Source organism: Nicotiana attenuata, unplaced genomic scaffold (assembly GCF_001879085.1).
Source record: "Nicotiana attenuata strain UT unplaced genomic scaffold, NIATTr2, whole genome shotgun sequence".
NCBI lineage: Eukaryota > Viridiplantae > Streptophyta > Magnoliopsida > Solanales > Solanaceae > Nicotiana > Nicotiana attenuata.
Window position 1 is genome coordinate 1,424,464 of NW_017670264.1, and position 19,825 is coordinate 1,444,288.

At 38.3% G+C, this 19,825-nt stretch overlaps 1 protein-coding gene across 2 annotated transcripts in view; it reads left to right on the plus strand.

Moving 5' to 3' along the window:
• Positions 1-1,583: 1,583 nt before the first annotated feature.
• LOC109236928 (ABC transporter C family member 13) overlaps positions 1,584-19,825 on the plus strand; it is a 34,074-nt gene continuing 15,832 nt past the window's right edge. Inside the window, exons 1-14 of one of the 2 annotated variants that reach the window (XM_019403168.1) lie at positions 1,584-1,722; positions 2,488-2,528; positions 2,613-2,700; positions 3,603-3,758; positions 3,839-3,970; positions 4,641-4,741; positions 5,569-5,632; positions 5,932-6,189; positions 7,014-7,083; positions 8,650-8,710; positions 9,439-9,526; positions 10,584-10,702; positions 18,161-18,258; positions 18,771-18,837. In XM_019403168.1, the coding sequence (XP_019258713.1) occupies positions 1,615-1,722; positions 2,488-2,528; positions 2,613-2,700; positions 3,603-3,758; positions 3,839-3,970; positions 4,641-4,741; positions 5,569-5,632; positions 5,932-6,189; positions 7,014-7,083; positions 8,650-8,710; positions 9,439-9,526; positions 10,584-10,702; positions 18,161-18,258; positions 18,771-18,837 (1,451 nt within the window). In that variant the 5' untranslated portion in view covers positions 1,584-1,614. The remainder of the gene's footprint in view (positions 1,723-2,487; positions 2,529-2,612; positions 2,701-3,602; positions 3,759-3,838; positions 3,971-4,640; positions 4,742-5,568; positions 5,633-5,931; positions 6,190-7,013; positions 7,084-8,649; positions 8,711-9,438; positions 9,527-10,583; positions 10,703-18,160; positions 18,259-18,770; positions 18,838-19,825) is intronic. The other variant, XM_019403167.1, reaches the window with a different exon arrangement.

The following is a 19,825-nucleotide window of genomic DNA, read 5'->3' on the forward strand; positions in this document are numbered from 1 at the left end:
ACCCACATATTTTGGCACTCAAATAAGGGATCCAAGAATAAGGAAAGAGGAGATGAGAGAAAAAAGGAAAATTGTGTAACTAAATCTCCTAATTTAAAGCATTAATAGCGGATTGTATATAAATTGTAAGTAAACCATGTTTAGGAAGTATAATATACAAAATTAAGATATTTTTGGTAAATAAATTTCAAATATTGTATAAGAACAAAAAAAATCTCGTTTTAAAAGAAAGTAACCTTTTCTTTCTTTGCTATTTAGGTGACGCAAATGTTAATACTACCTTAAAGTTCATTCTAGCATTATTTTGGACGTGGACGTTGCCACTTAAGAGTTTTCAGAATCATCAATCTTGTTAATTGTTATGCTTCCTTATTTTTTTAATCCTAACATGTGACGTCCACCAACATGCTATTAACTGGTGGAATCGTGACGTCTACCATGAAAAATTTGTATAAGATCCATTCCAAAAGCAATTGCGCCTTGTCATAGTGGATTTGTTTTTTGACTCGCTATTCACTTTCTTCATCCTACCTCGTATTCCTCTTTCATAATATACATAATCGTATAAAAGAATGTGCCATTATTCAGACTCTTGGGAAGGGGGGGCATGAAATATTTCGTGATCTTTTCAGTAAATAATTTTGAAAGGTTATAGTATTTCTTTTTATAAAACTTTCAGTCATTTCAATTGTAAGAAGCAATAGTCGAGTGGGGGAGGATGTGGCTTTTCAGACTTTTTTAAAACTTTTTCCGTAGTAGTAGTAATTGAGGTATTAACATTTTTAGCTCGTTTCAAAAATTATTTATATTTGGTAGTCGAAAAAGTGTATAAAATTTGTATACTTCTTATATATATATATATATATATATATATATATATATATATATATATATTATAGATTTTTTCGGCTATTATTTTTCCAACGGTTATACAGTGTCATTTTCCTTAGGGTCGTTTGGTAGGGTGTATAAGAATAGTGCAGAATAAGGTGTATTAGTAATGCAAGCATTAATTATGCAATTATTTCTTATCTACTGTTTGGTGTGGTGTATTCAAATTATAATGCAATTGCATAATTTTTAAGAAAAATAGTTGTTTACAAAAATGCCCTCCATATTCTCTAGCTTTAAGGGACTTTAAAGATAATTTTATCTTTAACCATACTAATCAATGCATTAATAACCTTGGTATTATTAATGCCATGGTTTTCTATACATTACTTATATATAGGATAATGCCAAGTATGATGTATAACTAGTACAAGTATCGGTTATACGCAGGTTGAAAAAATATACCAAACAAGATATTAGTAATGCATAGAGCTAATGCTTGCATTATTTTTCTAATATTCTTACCAAACGACCCCTTAGTAATTAGTAAAGTAAAGTCTATTCGATTTAAATTTTAAAGCCTCTTCAGCTTTAAAGCCCATACCCATAAAGCTTAAAAAAGCAGCAGCGAGTTAAAAGGAAAATGAGGCGGAAAAAAGGTAAAAGTAGAAAGAGAAGAAAGTACACATGCAGACTCAGGGGCATGTGGAAAGCAACGAGCAAAGTTGCCATAAACCCGACCCGCATAACATAATACCCAGTAAAGTTCGCCAACTTCCTTATATGTTGCCATCCATGCACTACTCCATTTGCTTTCCAATTCCTCTCCTTTCTCCTCAATTTGAAATCTATATGGAGTTGATGAAGCGCGTCTGCCCTGACTCTCCATATGTATGTTTCCTTTTTTTCTTTTTCCTCGTCCATACACTAGTTTCTTCTGATTTCACTATAATTTACTTTTTTTGATCATTTTTCCTTGCCAAGCATCTTTCTTTCTTCTATCTTTTACTTACAGTCCAGTCTATGCATTAGAAAACTGCTCTTTTCTTGAAATTTTATGACAGATTTTGTTTTCAAGAATTCAAGATTCTAAGTAGAGTAGATAGATATTCACCCATTTTGCTTCCAACTCGTGAGATACCTACTCAATGTTTTTGGACTCTGATTACTATAGCCTTAAAGACAGAGACAGGTGCATGCTTGACTCTTTAGGAAGTATACAATTTTTGAAAGAAAGAAGTGCGGGGACAACAGTAAACGTGACGAATGAAGAAATCATTGATATTCCAATTTAGATTGCTTGATTGTTAGCTGCTCATCCTTAGAGTTTAGATTTCATTTTTCCATTCTTAGAGTTCAGTACTTTTGGTAAAACTTGACTGCATTATCAAAATTCCCTTAGGAATCTGATCATCCATTCAGCTGCGAAACCCCTTCCCCACTCATGTTTTTCTTTATCACTTTCTTGTTTTTTTCCCTCTTTTTTTATTAAGTTTGTCCTTTTGTGTTTGATGAGTGCGAAAAATCGTAGTATGGAGCTTTCTTGATTGATGATGGGGTACACCATGCTTTATATCTTGCTACCAGTAAACCTTATGTTTGTGTTGTTGTTGTGATTCTAATGGACAAACTCTGATTTTATTTCTGGGTGGTCAGGTATGGGATAGCAACGGAGTTTCACAGTGTTTCAGCAACTTATATCCTTAAATTTATTTTTGTTCTTTTATGCTAAGAAAGTTATACAAATTGCAGTTATTGTTTATTACCTTAACCATATTCACAGTTTTAGGTTTTGGAGCTAATATCGTGACTATTGTCCTTGTTACTGCTATTGGAGCAGGTAAAAGGAGTGTCAAAGATGGAAAAAGGGTACGTTGCGTCTTCATTGCAAGGAGTTGTTTCCTTTTACCAATCTGCTTAAATTGGCTATTAAATTTTTACTACACATTTCCTTTTTTTCAAAAAGAAGAAAAGCATTGCCTCTGTATAGTTTCTGATTTAGAATTTAAACCATGGATAAATGCTTAAAAGTGAGGAATGGATTATCCTTGTGTAGGAGTCCTACCATTGATTATATAATAAGTGCAGCCATTCCATTTAGGAAAGTAGATTTCATTTGGCATGATCTGCATTTTGGGAAGCATGCACTTAATTGAAAATGCATGTTATCAACCACACGTAGTTGCTTTTACCTGTTAGATAGTGTTTATTGTTGCTTCCCCTGATGATAATTAACAGGAAAGAAGGAAATTTATCAGGAATTGGTGCTTTGTGCAAGAAAAAGTTTAACAATGCTTTTTGTCCATTCACTGTTGTCATGTGGCTTGACAACTGTAGTTCTTAACAAATTTCTAATGGGTGGAATCACATAGGATTTTGGCACATAAGAAGGATATATAGAGATGAAGACATGGCTCGGGAAGTGTTCATGTCTTTAATCTCTTCATGGTATTTATCTTCTGTGATTATAAGATTGAGGGTTCAGTTCATGTTACCTTTTTGTTTTAGACAATTGTACTTCGCATGCTCTTTCTTGGTGTTTGTGGAGTTTGATATATTTAAAGAAGACAGAGTAGCATGTCCTTATTTAATATGGTTACACTTTTGCATTCTAGATATGAATTCTTGTTTCTCATTCCTCTACCTAACTAACTCCTCTTTCTGACTCGTAATCATGCAAATTATTTCCATGGACGCTTCACTTACATAGTTGGATTAGTGTTTTCCTTCATGAGGTGCTTCATGGACTAATGATTACATGGATTAAATAGGTACCCCATCTAGTAAAGGTTCCCTTGCATTTTCTACCTGCATTGGGTGCAAGCATGGCACTCTTTGACATGATTGTGCTAATCAAGAAAAGACTTGACAGTTTTCCTGAACCATATCATGAATGGCTCTTCAGATTCTCGCAATTCTCAGTTTGGGTGAGCTTTGCACTTCTCTACCAAATTATGCATTTTTTAGCAGCGGCTTCCATTTCTCATCAGGCATTATACCTTTTCAGGCCACCATTCTGCTAGTCCTTAAGTGTGGGTACTGCTATGTCATTTGCTGCAACCCCATCATATGCGTTTGGTGGATGTTGAAATTTCTTCTTTTGGTACCCCATTTACAAAGAGATTTTTCTTCTCTTCAGGTATGCCTTCTAATTTACTGGAATTTAAGATGGTGAATATGTTGGATCTACGAAATTTACTTTCTCCGAGGAATACTTGTTTATGTTGTTAAATGCATCTCAATTCATTTTTAAAATTGCTCCTACAAGTAAACAATCTGGATCTTGTTGCACCTCAGAATTAGGTGATATTCTTTTATTCTTGAGGAATGCATTGAGATACTGTTTATTACTTTATTTCAGTTCATGTATTTGTTGAGATACTGTTGTTGTTCTGGATCTTGTTGCACCTCAGAATTAGGTGATATTCTTTTATTCTTGAGGAATGCATTGAGATACTGTTTATTACTTTGTTTCAGTTCATGTATTTGTATTTGTTTGGGCATTTGCATTGCAGTCTGCTCAAAATGTTGACTCTAATGCCAAAGCAGATTATTAGATTTTCTGCAGTAAAGGTGAAACGGAAAGCGGAAAGTGTTACCTTTTGAAGCTTTTTGGTTTTCATGGATATACACCCTAAGGTCTATGAACCATCATCTTATGTGAGAGAAAGTATCTGTTGAGTAGGCTTTATTGCTCTTGAACAATTGTCCATGATCATCTTGATGCTTGTTCCGATGCACACATTTATCACCTAGATTCTGCTGACCACCGAATGTTGAAAGAGTCTACTATAATTTTGCCGTTTCAGGTTCTACTATGTCTTAAAGAAAGCTGCAGTGCTTTATTGGATGTGATTTTTGCAGTTTTGATTAATATTATCAGAACTACAGCATGGCCTCAGAGTAGAAGGTAACTTCCTCTTTTTGTTTTTGGCATTATGTAATTGTATTGATACAAAGATCCAGCTGTCTTGGGTGCTCCTAGTGCAGTTGAGTTAATCGCATTGAACATCTATAGAAAGATTAGAGGTTACTTGACAGATGAACAGTCAAACAAAAAAGAAAATCATCCCGGTAGGGATAGGGCTGTTTATTTTGGAATGGCTTCCTGTTAGTTATAATGCATAAAGGAATCATAAAACACAGTATTTATCCTCTATCACCTTGCTTAAGTTCATTTAGTTTGTGTCAAGATTCTGGTTATTCAACCAGCAATTAATATGTTAAACATTAGAATGTTGATAATCATATAATCACTTGAATGACTGTTGCTTTGGCTCTCTGAACTTTCTAAATTTTAATATATAAAAAGGTCAGCCCGGTGCAGTAAGCTCCCGCTACGCGCGGGGTCCGGGGAAGGGCCGGACCACAAAGGTCTATTGTACGCAGCCTTACCCTACATTTCTGCAAGAGGCTGTTTCCACGGCTCGAACCCATGACCTCCCGGCCCATGGGATCATGGACCAGTATATCCTGCAATAACGTTTTTTCGTTCTATTTACCTACGTTGTGTTGGATTTTCCATGCAGATGCATAGAAGTTTTTGCCTTTTTATCTACCAGGATTCATAATTATATCTAGTTATTTTTTTATTATATTAGGCTCTATGTGACAATATGAGCTGGCAATAACTTTTAATAGTTTGAAATTTCAATTATGTTGATTGAACACTGATTGCTAACTAAAAGTTCATCTATAATTCATTAATCGCATGATGATTAATTGCAAAATAAACAGTTCCACGGAGGAATTGCTTCTGCCAAGTAAAATGGACACTGGTCAAGGTAGCTCCGGAGGAGTGGTATGTAAATCTTCTCTATTCAGCATATGAGATATTTCATGTTATTTATTGAATTCCATCATGGGATTGTTGTAATATGAGAACAACTGAGACCTGTTTCACCACTTTGGAGATGTCAGAAAGCACTAGTTCTTCCTTTTTTATAAAAAAAGTTATAACTACAGTACTTTCTCTATGTGTTGAACCTGTCTACTTTTTTACTTTGCATGCAAACTTTGGTTGCCTATAACATTTACTTTCTGTTCTTGTTTCCCCTGTTTATCCTAATCTTGGGACAATGGGTTTGATTGGGATATTAGTCAAAGGGAATTATATGCAACTGCTGGGATCTGATAGGATTCAAATCTATCAAACCTGTAATGGAATGCGGAGTCAAAAGACAGCTTGACTTTGAAGATTTGCTTGAGCTACCCATTGATATGGATCCTTCATCCTGCCACACTTTGCTGTTAAATTGCTGGAAAGCTCAAGAAAGAAATGAATATTCTCATCCTTCATTAATCAAAGCAATTTGTCATGCATATGGATGGCCATATTTCCGTCTAGGTCTTCTAAAGGTAATATATTTTGTGACTGCTTTATGTTAGTCTTGGAAAAATAGAGAAGAACCAATGTGTCCATGTCAGCAAGCTGATGCTTCTTTGATAATCAAAAGTGATGAGAGTTGTGACTATAATATTGGATGCATATACATTGATTTGATGTTGTAATATCTCAACTTAATGCTTCCTGTGTCTGTTTCTGTTCTCTGTTATCAACTTGCTTATTTTTCTCTTTCTTTTTCCTTTTTAGTTATGACCAGATAAATTCCAAATTATGCATTTATTACACCAGAAACTTGATTTATAGAGAGATATAGTAGAGACTATTATTCTTAATTATATTTTCACCCGAGGGTCTATCGGAAACAACCTCTCTGCCCTTCCAGGGGTAGGGGTAAGGCTGCGTACATCTTACCCTCCCCAGACCCCACTTGTTTGAAACTACCGGGTTTGTTGTTGTTGCTGTATATTTTCTGCAGGGGCAGTGAAAATTTCAGGATATTACTCTTTGACCATATTTCGTGCTAAGCGCTATGGCCAAGAATTTTAAAAGGTGCAATGATTTTGTATAATGCAAGCTGGTAACTGTTGAAAGTTCTGTCTGATTTTAGGTGACTAACTTTTCATATTGCATACGACAACTTTTTGGTGTTTTCTTTACGTGGAATCATATGGAAATTTTCTTTAAAATATACAGACTACTTAGATCTCAAGACCAACATATGAATTTGATGATGCATTCTTTATTTATAAATAAAGTGCTGAATTTGTTTATACCAATCTTGTTAAATGTTACTAATAGATTCAAAAGTTGTTAGTAACATTTCTCCTTTTTGTAGGTGCTTAATGACTGTCTCGGTTTTGCGGGTCCATTGCTACTCAATAAGTTGATTCGCTTTCTTCAACAAGGTTTGCATATACAATTATTTCATTTTTCCAATATCCATTCTGAATCGAATGAATTTAATTCATACTTTCTCGGGAAAACTGATTGTTACAGAATGCACCTAGACACTTTACACAATGAACATAGATTGTTTCTTAGTAGTGTACATAACCCATATATAGATAGCAGATTTGTAGGAATCTCTTTTATTTCTTTCCTTAGTTAGCACCTGATGTACATGTATATATATGTATCACTACATGGAATAATATACCAAATTGATTCTTCCATACCTTGTTAATTACACTGATATTTCTATCTTGTTTTTGGAGCCTTTGATATTTGCAAGACAGTTGTTTTTCTTTGCTTTTGAGCTGGCATAACAATTAGTGCTCTCCTAGAGTTAATTATAACCTTCGTTTTAGACATGTGCACTCGGAAGCTTTCTGAATGATTCTCTTGTCAATTAACATGGTACCTCCATAAAATTAATTCTAACATGATATTAGTACGTGTGGTGTTAAAATTTTCAGAATCATCACTATTGTTCACATTCAGTTGCTGCGTGTACTCTTTTGGATTTTCATTGTGGATGTTCTCTCTCCATCAATCATTAGAGTGTAGATTTTAGTTGAAGATATTTTCTTTTTTTCCTTTACAAGGAGTGTAGTATCTTCTAGGGTTGTGCATAATTTGGTAAATACCGAATTACCGTACCGAAACCGAAAATTTTGGTTTTTGGTATTCGATATTTTGGTATTTGGCATGGTATTTGGTTTAAGTTTTAAAAAATATTGGTATTAGGTATGGTATTTGGTATTTTAAAATAAAATACCAAAATACCAATACCGTACCGAAATATATATTATATTACACAATACACATATTATTAGTTATAACATAAATATAATAAATCTTAAATTTTACTTTCCTTTATTCTCTAAGTTCATCAATTAACTCTAAGCAATTAACAAGACATTTCTAATGATCAAATTTATTCTTTTATGTACAGTTTACTCTCTTTGAGTTGGTATTTGCTGGTTTTGGACAAAACTTTAATCAACAAACGTTTTTAGTTTTGTGCTTTCGAGTACTTTAATTAAGAATATTACGTCTATGACTCTATGCACTACTTAGTATTCAAACCGAAGTTACCGAACCGAATAAACCGAAACCGAAAGGACAAAAACCGAACCATACCGAATTTAATCAGGTACGGTATTGGTATAGCATTTTAAGAAACTGAATACCGAAAATACCGAACCGAAATGTCTAAATACCGTACCGCACCGACCAACGAACACCCCTAGTATCTTCAATGTAAAGTGGTCTCATTGTCATCGTTTATTATGGTCTACATTCCATGAATATGTGGATAAATGCTCTTTTCAGTTTAACGGTGTTATTGGCAATGTTTAGCTTTAATGTTGTATATCATCAAACTCATTTTAGGATAGATCAATTAACTACTTATTTGACAAGTGTGCCAGATGTCTTCATGACTGTTAATTGGATCTTTTATAACATTCTTATGGTTGAATAACCCTTTGTGACTGGTGTTCGTACTCTTTTGTACTCTTTATCAACAGGTTCAAGAGACTATGATGGCTATATTCTTGCACTATCCTTGGGCCTTTCTTCTGTCTTGAAGTAACTTCCTGGAATTCACTTATGATTTGTTTCAGCTTCTTTCAAGTTCTTGTCAAACTACATGGTGTTATTGGTGAACTTTGTATCAGAGCTTTAGTTACTGATAGAACACTCAATGTTGTCTTGCACATACACACAAAAAAGAAGAGAAAGTTGTGTAAATTCTAGGTTCTCGTTTATCAGCATATGGGATTTCAAGTTAGATCATGTTATTAAGTTGTTATACTCTACATATATAACCTCTCAAGTTTTTATAAAGGGACGTGTTCATATATTTTTAGTGTGTCTTAGAGATGACTTCCATGGTTTGGCCAAACTTGAGTCTTGGATAGATACTAGACTTTTACTTAAAAATTTGCTCTTATCAACATTTTTTGAGAGTAGGACATTTACTCACCATCTCTGCATCTCCAACCCTCATTAGAATTTCTTATGATTTTTACTTTTTAAACTTGAGTTTTGCAATAATTCTGTATTGGAAAGTGGAAAGTGGATTGGAGTTCTGCCCGTCTCACGTTTTCTCTCTTGGGAATGTATTCTCATTGTGGTAAAAGCTTACAACCTGGTTATCTATATTTGGGATACTTCGCATGCTAGCTGGCATACTTCATGTCTTTCTCGCATTTGTCTGACCTTTTTAGTTGTACAACTTAAGCTGTAAGTTATTATTGGGCTCTGATTTATGACATATTGTCCAAGTCTTAGAAGTTCTCTCTGCAATGCTGCAGATCGTTCCTTGATACACAATATACTTTTCGTCTTTCAAAGCTCAAGCTCAAGCTAAGATCCAGTATCATGAGTCTTATTTACCAAAAGGTGAAATCTTTATTAACAATGTTCCATTATAAGCTCCTTTATTACCCTGAACAATCTGTTCTATAGCCACATTACAACTGTGTCATACTGGATTCATGTTGTATCTTTATTTCATACTATTTATCTTCTTATCTGAATATGTTCATATTGTAATTTGTATCATCAATAATTCTAACTAGACCATGTAGATGTTAAAAGTGGCATTTAACTAGCCTCTTTAAGTTTGGGGCAATTCTAGGTGCTTCTTTCTTGTCAAATGAGGGTGTTTATTGCCATTACTTTCTAATGAAACGAGCATAAATCTTGTTCTTTCAGGACTAGTCTTAGCTCTTTTAAGTTTGAAGAAGTTGTAGAAATGCCTCTTCTAACTGATAAACATTACAGTATTATTTTCCTATGTTCTCAACTGAATGATTTTTGTCTTTTAAAAGCCTAAAATTGGAAGTCTTTGATTTGTTTATTCCAAGGTGTGAAGTGTTTCCATTTATTTTCTACTTCAATTTTTAATGTTATTGTTAACGTTTTCTCCCTGCATATCGTTGTTTTTATTCAGATTATCTCCATCTGGGTATTATCAAACTTGAAATGTTCTTCCTAAAATGAGAACATTGACACCCATCTTTTGTTTCGTTAAAGAGCAAGTACATTAGGAGTTTTGAGCTCTTTGGTTTTAGATAGTAGAGTATGATTCGCAATGAATTGAGTGTTAGTTCTATACTAATGGTTGTTGTCTATAGTGACTACTAAGAGAAAAAAATAATAAATTGGTTATTTTTGTTCCATGTAAAGGTTGTCTACCAGTTTTCAAAACCTAAAGCTAGGAGGGCCTATTACCATTTTGCAAAACCTAGAAAATCCAGGTTATCTTTTTCATTTATCATGTATAATGGTCATAGGGAAAAGTGATATACCAATCTTTGTCCTTCTAAAGTCGTGTCCATGTGTCTACCACTTTTAAAGCCTAAAGGGGCGTGCTAAGTTTCAAACTTCAACTCTAAGTGAAAGTTTTATATACTACATGATATTAGTGACTGACATTGCCATTTTTCTTTTCAAGTGTCTTTCTGTTAGTTTGGCCGAGAGATCAAAATTTTCTGAAGGAGAAATTCAGACATTTATGTCCGTGGATGCTGATCGAGTTGCGAACCTGTGTAATAGTTTTCATGATATATGGAGGTCAGTATTTTCTGTCTCGAGAGGATTAGAAAATAATGTAATTGGTTGCCCACTGACCCCCCCCCCCCCCTCCCCCCTCGCCCAAAAAAAAATGAAGACGAAGAATATAACTTCCTTTTGCTTAATAATCTTCTTGTGATCAGTGTTCGAGAGATTTGAATTAAGATTTCATTCATGCAGTAGTGGCTGCTTCTAAATGAATTATATTTTCCCCAATTTAACATCATTAGGTAGATGGAAATTAGCATCATCCTTATTGTGAAGGCAGCATACTTTGTGACATGCACTGAAATTTCCATTTTTATGAGAAATTTCCGACATATGTTTGACTTTGACACTTAATTCTGCTCAGCTCGACATGGCAATGCGAATTATGTTTCTTTGAATTATTGTTATGGTTTCCTTTGAATATTCTAATTGTAATCTTTTAATATGACCTACCATTTGTGTGTGTGTCTTTTTGATATTTGGTTGACAGTCACCATCTTTGGGATTCTAGGAACTACAAGGATAAAAGGCCCTAACCTAAGAAACAGTCACTTGCAGGACAGAAATAAACATCTAGGTCTAGGTTGTCATGTTTCCAAAAATGTCGTTCTTTCCTTTAAGTTTCAAGAAACTATTAGCAACTCTCTGATGCCTAATTCTTCTCGGTGCATATTGAGACCTACTTGTGCCTCCTAAATCAATGCCGAAACATTCTTGATAAAGTTTTTTAATAGCAAGTTGTCATTTTCACTTATGACCGGAAAGAAGAAAAACATCTCAGGAAGTTGGAACCACTTAAAAATGGTCTCCATAGTTCATTGAATCATAAAGATTCACTGATTGCCTTTCAGTAGGAAACTTGAAATCGATGATATTGTTTGACCAAAAAGTATTAAGCCTTTTAGTTAAACCAATTAAAGATGAAATAGAGGGTAAATCGTAGCCAAACATAATCAACTTTAGATCTAGACATAATGGATACTAAAATCATAGGGATCGAGTTTACACAACATTTCTAGAAGGATTGAAAGATTCTAAATGTAAATAATAAGCTTACATCTTTGATATATGGTTCCATACTTGTACAAGCAAAGAAGATAAGGGAGGAATCTCGTTGGTAACTACGAGATTTAGCTTCATTGATTCAGCAATGGATATTACTAAGGTTTGTAACCCGAAATCTAGACTTCTTCCTTTGTTTCTTAGAGATCTCTCTTGTGCCCCCCTTCTTCTGCTTTGTCCTCTTTATATATATATATTGTCAGTTTCTCGTTTTACCCAATGGTTCTTAACCAGCATGCCCTCTCATGACTATACTCTTCCTCATTCGCCCAAGTATTACGTTCTGCCGTGTGAGCCTTCTGATGTCTTGATCTCGGCAGTGGCCGCGATACTCGTCGCCATTACGCCTCATGGGCACGACCATGGCTGGGTCGACCTCTTACCATTCCCTTTAATGACAATCATCTGATGGTCAGATTTTGACCTATACAGTTAGTCCCTCCGCCCATTGGGATCGTCTTTTGGCGAGCTCAATGGGCGGATCCTCTTGATTCAAGAGAGTAGAAATCTGGACATTATGCGAGGACGGGGTCCTTATGACGAGGCGGTGACGTGATGCTTCAAGGACCTTACCGGACTATTAGGTCAGTTCGGAGATGGATCGTCACGTCGATTCAGGGTACCATGAATGCCCATTACGCGTAATTATGGCGCACGTTTCCCAGGCACCGTATCATTTCTTGTGCCCTTCCATTTTTTTTTTTTTTTTTTTTTTTTGATTGGCGGCTCTCGGGTTTCCCGCTCAGGACATTTGTGTTCCTATAAATAGGGGGAACCCGCCATTCGATTGTTATGCTTTTCAATTTACCTGAGAGAATTTTACAAACTTCCACCTTCTTCAGTATTTCATACTTCTGCTTTTGTCAGAATTCGACGAGACCACTCTCTCTATTCCTTTATCGCTCTTGTTTATTTCGATCAAGACAAACAAATGGCTGGTACTTCTTCCCAGACTGATAGATTCGTCGAAGCTCCGGTGCTAGAAAATGACGTACCCCTTCTTGAAGAGGGAATGGAGGTGGCGGAAGACGAGGGGTTTCCGACAGTGGATGAGATACTACCCCGTCCGCGGAAATTAAGGACTGACTTTAACAGCCCTGCCGAAGACGAACTGGAACCTGTCCCTTCCACCATGGATGAAGCGGCGATTACGACGCTTAAGGCCAAGTGGGGAATCCCAATTCATATCGAAATGGTACCAGCGGCGGGGAAGGACATTGTATATTTGCACCGCTCGGGGTACTGCGCATTTTACGCGTACCCTTTTGTTATTGGGTACATGCTTCCTCTTCCCTCTCTGGTGGTAAACTTCTGCCGCTTCTACGAAGTGTGCCCGGCTCAACTATCTCCGTACGCGTACAAACTCTTCCTCATGCTTATCAAGTATGCGGAGCTTGCCGGATGAGGAATTTCCTTGGGGCATATGCTTCACATCTTTGCCCCTCATTTTCTTCGGGGTACAATGATCCATATGCGCAAAAGAGTTTGGTGGTGAAGATGGACGATAAGGCTAATTGCCGTTTCTGGGCAAGCTATTTCTATGTGCGGACGGAGCACCTTGTGGCGGATTCGGCAGGGTTTCCAGAGACGTGGAACTTCGCTCGTAAGTTTTCCTTTGTTTATTTTGTGTTCCTCTTACGGCGGCCATCAATCGTTCTCCTTTAGGTGATATTGCTAAGGACTTGTTTTTGTTTTTGCAGTTGAGAGACTACCTCCCTCGCTAGTTGGCGATATCCGCGAGTGGGTGAGCGCGATTCTCCCCCATACAATTGGGATTCGTGAGTGGGCGTCCTTCCATGAGAACGTAAGCCTCTCATTGGTGAGTCGACCCGCTGCAGTTTTTCTTTATTCTTTGCCTCACGGTTTGGCCTTGTCGTTATGTAATCGTCTTTCTTTGTCGACAGGGAGGGTGCGAAGGACGAGGGCTCCTCCGCTCGCATTCCGTCAGCCGGCGCCCCTTGCCCGGCCTGCGCCGAGAGCTAACGCTCAATCTGCGCCTGCGACTGGAGCCGTGCACGCGGAGACTACTCCTCAGCCAGAGATGCCGATTCCTGCTGTCCGTTTGACAGGCGAATCTTCTTGCGCCGGTAGTGTGGAGGCCCCGTCGAAGAGACGGCGGGTGGTATTGGAAGTGGCTCCTCAGGCCGAAACATTTTTGAGGGGCGACCTTGCCTTGGCGGTGCCCGAAACTGGCGGTGGGTCCAACCTGGCCGCAGAGGCTACGCCTATTGTGAGCGGTCAACAGGCTGATGTGGCGGAGAGATGGAGTCCCGAGGGTGCCGTTGTTGTCCCTGGCGGCCCTTCGACATCCCGGCCGAACCGTACTTCTTCTTCGGCCGAAGAGGGGAAAAGGCGTCATGGTTGATGACTACGAGTCTGAATCCGACATTGATCCTGATGACGTTAGGATGTTCGAGTAGGGCTTTACCCGAATTGTAGTAAGAGCGGGAGGTCCCCCCGAATACTAGAAATTCCATCAGACCAACCTTCTGCGAGACACGGTGGATTTCGTGCTGCAATTTGACCTTCTATGCTCTGCCGCAGAAAGCGGAGCTCTTCAGGATGTCAGTGACGCCCGCGATGGGTCTAAGGGTAAGTTCCCTTATTTGTTGATATTATTATTTTTGCTTTTTGACCTTGTTCTTTACCGACTCATTTCTCCTCTTTGTTTTAGTCTTACATGCCGGAGATCGAGAGTGCTCGTAGGGCCGAGACTCGGGCCGCGACTTTTCTAAAGATGCTTGAGAAGTATCGGCGGTATCGCAACAAATGCGGTGAGATGCACGAGCGGCTCAGCACAGGTACTGGCACCCAATCCATCAGGGAAGAGTTAGAGAAAAGGGATCAGGAACTGATGCAGTCCATCCAAAGATGCAGTGAGCTCGAAGAACTGCTCCGTGCCAAAGACGAGGAACTCGAGGTGGGCAAGGGGGTAGCCGCAGAGTGCGAGGACCTTTTGGCAAATGTGTTGTCTCTGCAAGCCGAACTCGAGCAGAATGCTACCAGAGTTGAAGCTTTGAGTGCAGAATGGATGGGGAAGCTGGCCGAGCTGGAAAAGAAAGTGGCCAAAATGGAGAGTGTCGAGGAGGCTCAGTCATCAGCTTTGGCGAGGGCGGCGGCGTTGGAGGATACCATCCGCGTCCTTCAATCTGAGCAGGAATCTGAGAGGGCTACGGCCACGCTAAGAGAGGTGCGGCTCGAGGAGCGTATTGGTGAAATCGACCGGGAGGCTCCGAGCCTAGGAGACCGGGTCGTGGCACTCGAGGCCGAGAAGGAACAGCTGTTGGCCTAGATCGAGTCTGCCTCTGCTGCGGTCCCACGCCGCCTATATGAGTTATGGGTCCACGCCGAGGCCCAGCGTGATATTTACAAGGGTTTGTGGGAGGCGGGGACTGTCCCGGAGGCCACCTTTGAAGATGCTCGGGCAAAGGCGCGCGAGGCTCGTAGTACTTGTGGGTACGACCCTGCGACTCCGGAAGCTAGGGAGGGCATTGATATCGGGGGTGAGCTCCCTTCTGATGATGATGATGATGAGATGAACGGCGGTGGAGATGATGCGGAGTGAAGCTTTTGCTGCATCCTATGTACTTAGTTCCCCCCCCCCCCCCCCTTTTTTTTGTTCTCTCGTTGTTTACTTTTTCTTTTCTTAGGGGACCGTTTCGGCCCTGTGCAAGGTGCGGCTGTCGCGCATGTACATTTGAATAGAATAGTTGTTTCGTCCTCATTTGTGTATCTTTTGATTTTCCCTGTGATGAGTCCCTGACTCTTTTGATTTTGAGTTCGAACTTGCGAGTTTAGGCGAGGTCGGCTTCTGATTTGCCAACTCAGGCGGGAACAACCTTGATTCGGACGAGGTCGAATTTAGATTCGCCATCTTGGGCGAAAGTTCCGACTTGCATACTCCCGTTGTGTTGTTTCCGTTGGGGAACATTACTCGTCGTCGTGTTGTATACGCGTGCGTCGAAGCAAGTCTTGGTTCGCTTAATTTCGCTTTCATTTGGAGAATACTGTGCGTGCTTTATGGGCGAGTCCCAGTTTGTTTAACTCTGTTTCTACCGGAGAATGCTGCGTGTTATGGGCGAGTCCCAGTTTGCTTAACTTTGCTTTTACTGGAGATCGTTTTTTTCTATAGTTGATCTGTACCGAGCCATTTCTGTTATTTGTGATACGCTGCAGTTTAGAGGGTTTTGCTCGGTCATTACATGCGAGGTGGTATGCTACGGAACCATTTCCGGGGGTGTTTTGGCGGCGTTGGTCCCTTGTTCGTGTACTTCCGGGGGTGTTTTGGCGGCGTTGGTCCCTTGTTCGTGTACCTATGTGAGTGCTCACATCCTGTTTTGAATCAACAAAAGAGTGAAGATAAACCAAAATGAAATTGACTATTACCTCGTCCTGACAAGCCGGTGAAAGGAGAAGCGGCGTTGTGGGGTTACTCGCTCCGCCTAGTGCCCGAATAGTGGTTTCTGACTTGGCACCCATGTTTAGCTTCGCCATTTAACTGCGTCTAGACTTCTTGTGAGTTGGGCTTACCTCACCCGTTGGGACATCGAGGCCGAGTCCCAGTCCGATGTGCGTACACAACAAGGGAAACATGTCATGCTTCGTTTATAGACCATCCAGCATGCATGATACGAAAATAATGCGGGATATGCCTGATCTTCCAAAGGGTCATACAGTAGGTTATCATTCCTTCCCCCGGGTTAGAAGTACGGGTTGGTATACAGGGTGAATACATAGCGTGGGATCGCGCTCATGCCAAGCACCTACTGACCGTGGTTCTACTTAAATTGTGCACATGACTCGCTAAACCTATCGTTACGGGGGGGCAGGGGTCTCGTATAGACATCGGTCATGATTTTTATTTTGTGTAGGGATCTGACCTAGAGTGATACGGTTATTTCAAGAACTTACCTACTATTCTTTTCAAGTAGGCGTTGTCACCGAAATGGTGAGGTTGTAATAGCCTGGAAGTAATACTTGACTGGTTCTAGATCTAAAGGAAACTAAAGAATTTGGCTAAGAAATCCCCATCAGACAGCGCCCAATTGTTTGACCAAAAAGTATTAAGCCTTTTAGTAAACCAATTAAAGATTAAAAAAAGGTAAATCATAGCCAAACATAATCAACTTTAGATCTAGACATAATGGATACTAAAATCATAGGGATCGAGTTTATACAACATTTCTTAGAAGGATTGAAAGATGCTAAATGTAAATAATAAGCTTACATCTTTGGCATATGGTTCCATACTTGTACAAGCAAAGAAGATAAGGGAGGAATCTCGTTGGTAACTACGAGATTTAGCTTCATTGATTCAGCAATGGAGATTACAAAGGTTTGTAACCCGAAATCTAGACTTCTTCCTTTGTTTCTTAGAGATCTCTCTTGTGCCCACCTTCTTCTGCTTTGTCCTCTTTATATATATATTGTCAATTTCTCCTTTTACCCAATGGTTCTTAACCAGCATGCCCTCTCATGACTATACTCTTCCTCATTCGCCCAAGTATTAGGTTCTGCCGTGTGAGCCTTCTGATGTCTTGATCTCGGCAGTGGCCGCGATACTCGTCGCCATTACGCCTCATGGGCACGACCATGGCTGGGTCGACCTCTTACCAATCCCTTTAATGATAATCATCTGATGGTCAGATTTTGACCCATACAGATATATGAAAACTCAACGTAAAGTTAGCATCTAGCTAAATTTGAGTTGAATGTAATGTATCTATGCTGTCTGTAAAAAAAGATCTTCTTATTAGTAGCTAGCTTTACACAACGATGTCGTCTAAATTTTTGATATTGTGATATTTATCCAGTATGCTTTTTGCTTCTGTCAATTAAAATTTGATATGATAATTTCATATTTGTGTTGATGTATCTTTAACTTTCAGACTTTCTGTTACCATTCCTTCTTACTCTACTTGCACATTCGTGACTGTAAATTCATGTATTTTCATTGATGATGCCACTATTAAATGCACATTTCTGATCCTAGTTTTAGTTTTCTTTTTGGGATAAATAATGATAAATTGTTGCTAAAAGAGAATGGTCCTACTCCACAAAATGTTAAACAAACTATAATGTGTTTTATCAGGGTCAACATGTTCATTTGTATTTCTTTTTTCCTTTTTTCTTCTTGTTTTCTCTTTTGTTGTTAAGTGCATCTATTCAAGAAAAATAGAGGACCTTTTCAAAATCTATGATACAACTCACTGCATCTTCTTGTGAGGCAGTGCCTATTTGAAATGTGATGACGTATTTTAAAGTCTTTCATTCAAGATAATATCTAGCATGTTGCTTCGTTGAATTGATTAGACCTCTTATAAAAAGAAGAATGAAGTTCGCCAGCTTGGATGTTGTCCTTTTCCCTTTTCCTTGGTTACCAGATCTATTAATCATGAAATGCATCAGTTTGCCATTGCAGATTGGAATTGCTCTTTATCTGCTGTATAAACAAGTCAAGTTTGCATTTCTGTCTGGACTAGCTATAACAATTCTGCTAATACCAGGTATTAGATGACTCAGATCTTGAACATGTCCAAAATTTATTGACAATTGAATGCTACTGTGTCTGCACTAAATATTAAGTGTTCATATGACAGAGACAACTATATGCTTTAAGTTGGTCTGATGGAAATAGGGTGTCACAGTGATACTAAGTTGATTGATAACTTGCTTATTGTTGGGGAAGTGATAAGTGATAAATACAGACTAGTTGCCACTAGAAAATGTCGTGGATGTGATTGTGCCACTACTGACAATATTGTTTATATCCACGGTCGTCTGCATATGAGGTTTTCCTTGAGAGGTTGATGTAGGTTTAGGGCTTAGTTTAAGGAGCAATCTATATTTTCCAACTTAGATAACAAATCACCATCAGGAATAAAATCAATAGTCACTAATTTAGGAAGATGATACATTTTTATTTTCAAAGGGCTTTGGTAAGTGGTTCTTGATGTGTCAAGGTCTTTATACATTTAGTCAATTCCAGAGAAGGCTTGATAAGTGCTATTCTGTGCAGTTAATAAGTGGATTGCAAATGTGATTGCAAATGCTACAAAGAGCATGATGGAGCAAAAGGATGAAAGGTATGTGGCAGCAACTCTTTATAACCTTGCCGGAATTCATTTTGGTATATCACCTCATATGGGGTTATTCCTGAAATGTATGTTCATTCATCTTCTTTACCTGGTCGGTGCTATTGGAAAGATTAAGTGTATTGGTGCCCATGTTGAATAATCACAAATTTCTTTTCTAAACTTGGCAGAGAGTCTACCTGAATGTGATCAATCTCTTAACATTCTTTTGCAGTTTTTCTAGTGATCAGGTTGCTATAGGGTTTTTCCTGAAATTAAGTAGAGTCAATCAGTGTTGTCATTTTGCTGAAACTAAGCAACAGTTCTTCTTATCAGTTATTTTATTTTACTTGTTGTGAACTTTTTATGTTGCCTTTTCTTTCTGGAGTGTCAAGTGTTCTGTTAGCTTACAGAAATCAAAATTAATGTGTGTGGTAAGGAGCTACATATAGATAAGAGCAGATAGATTAAATATGCAACCAGACATTTAAGGCTTTTTCTTTGTTCAGATGTTAGATCATATAGCAACTAATGATACCAGATGGTTGCTGGTAGGGAAGTATTGAAACACATACATGATCAATTTTTCTCTTTACAAGGCGGGATGTCTTGGATTGTGGTGTTATCACATTATTCATATGGCTAGCATAGGAAGAATTGAACTAGAGCCCAAGGATAATTTGAAGATTGAATGTTACATGTTCCACCGGCGTAAATTCATGCTGAAGTTATAATCCAACCTGAATGCAGCATCAGTTAAGAACTTTATTAACACATTTCATCAGCAAGAGTTTCTGGAAGTAGTGTCTTGTATGCAAGAATTAGCTTATTTCAAAATCAGATAGTTTAAGAGAAGCTTTCCTTTAAGCTGCTGACGTTCCATCCTTAGTTCGATGCTGTCCTCATGTTATTAGGGATGTTTATACATTATTGATCTTGTTTCTTCACAAATAAGAAACTGCTGGTTGGATTCTTTTCAGAATTAAGCTGATGCTTCTGT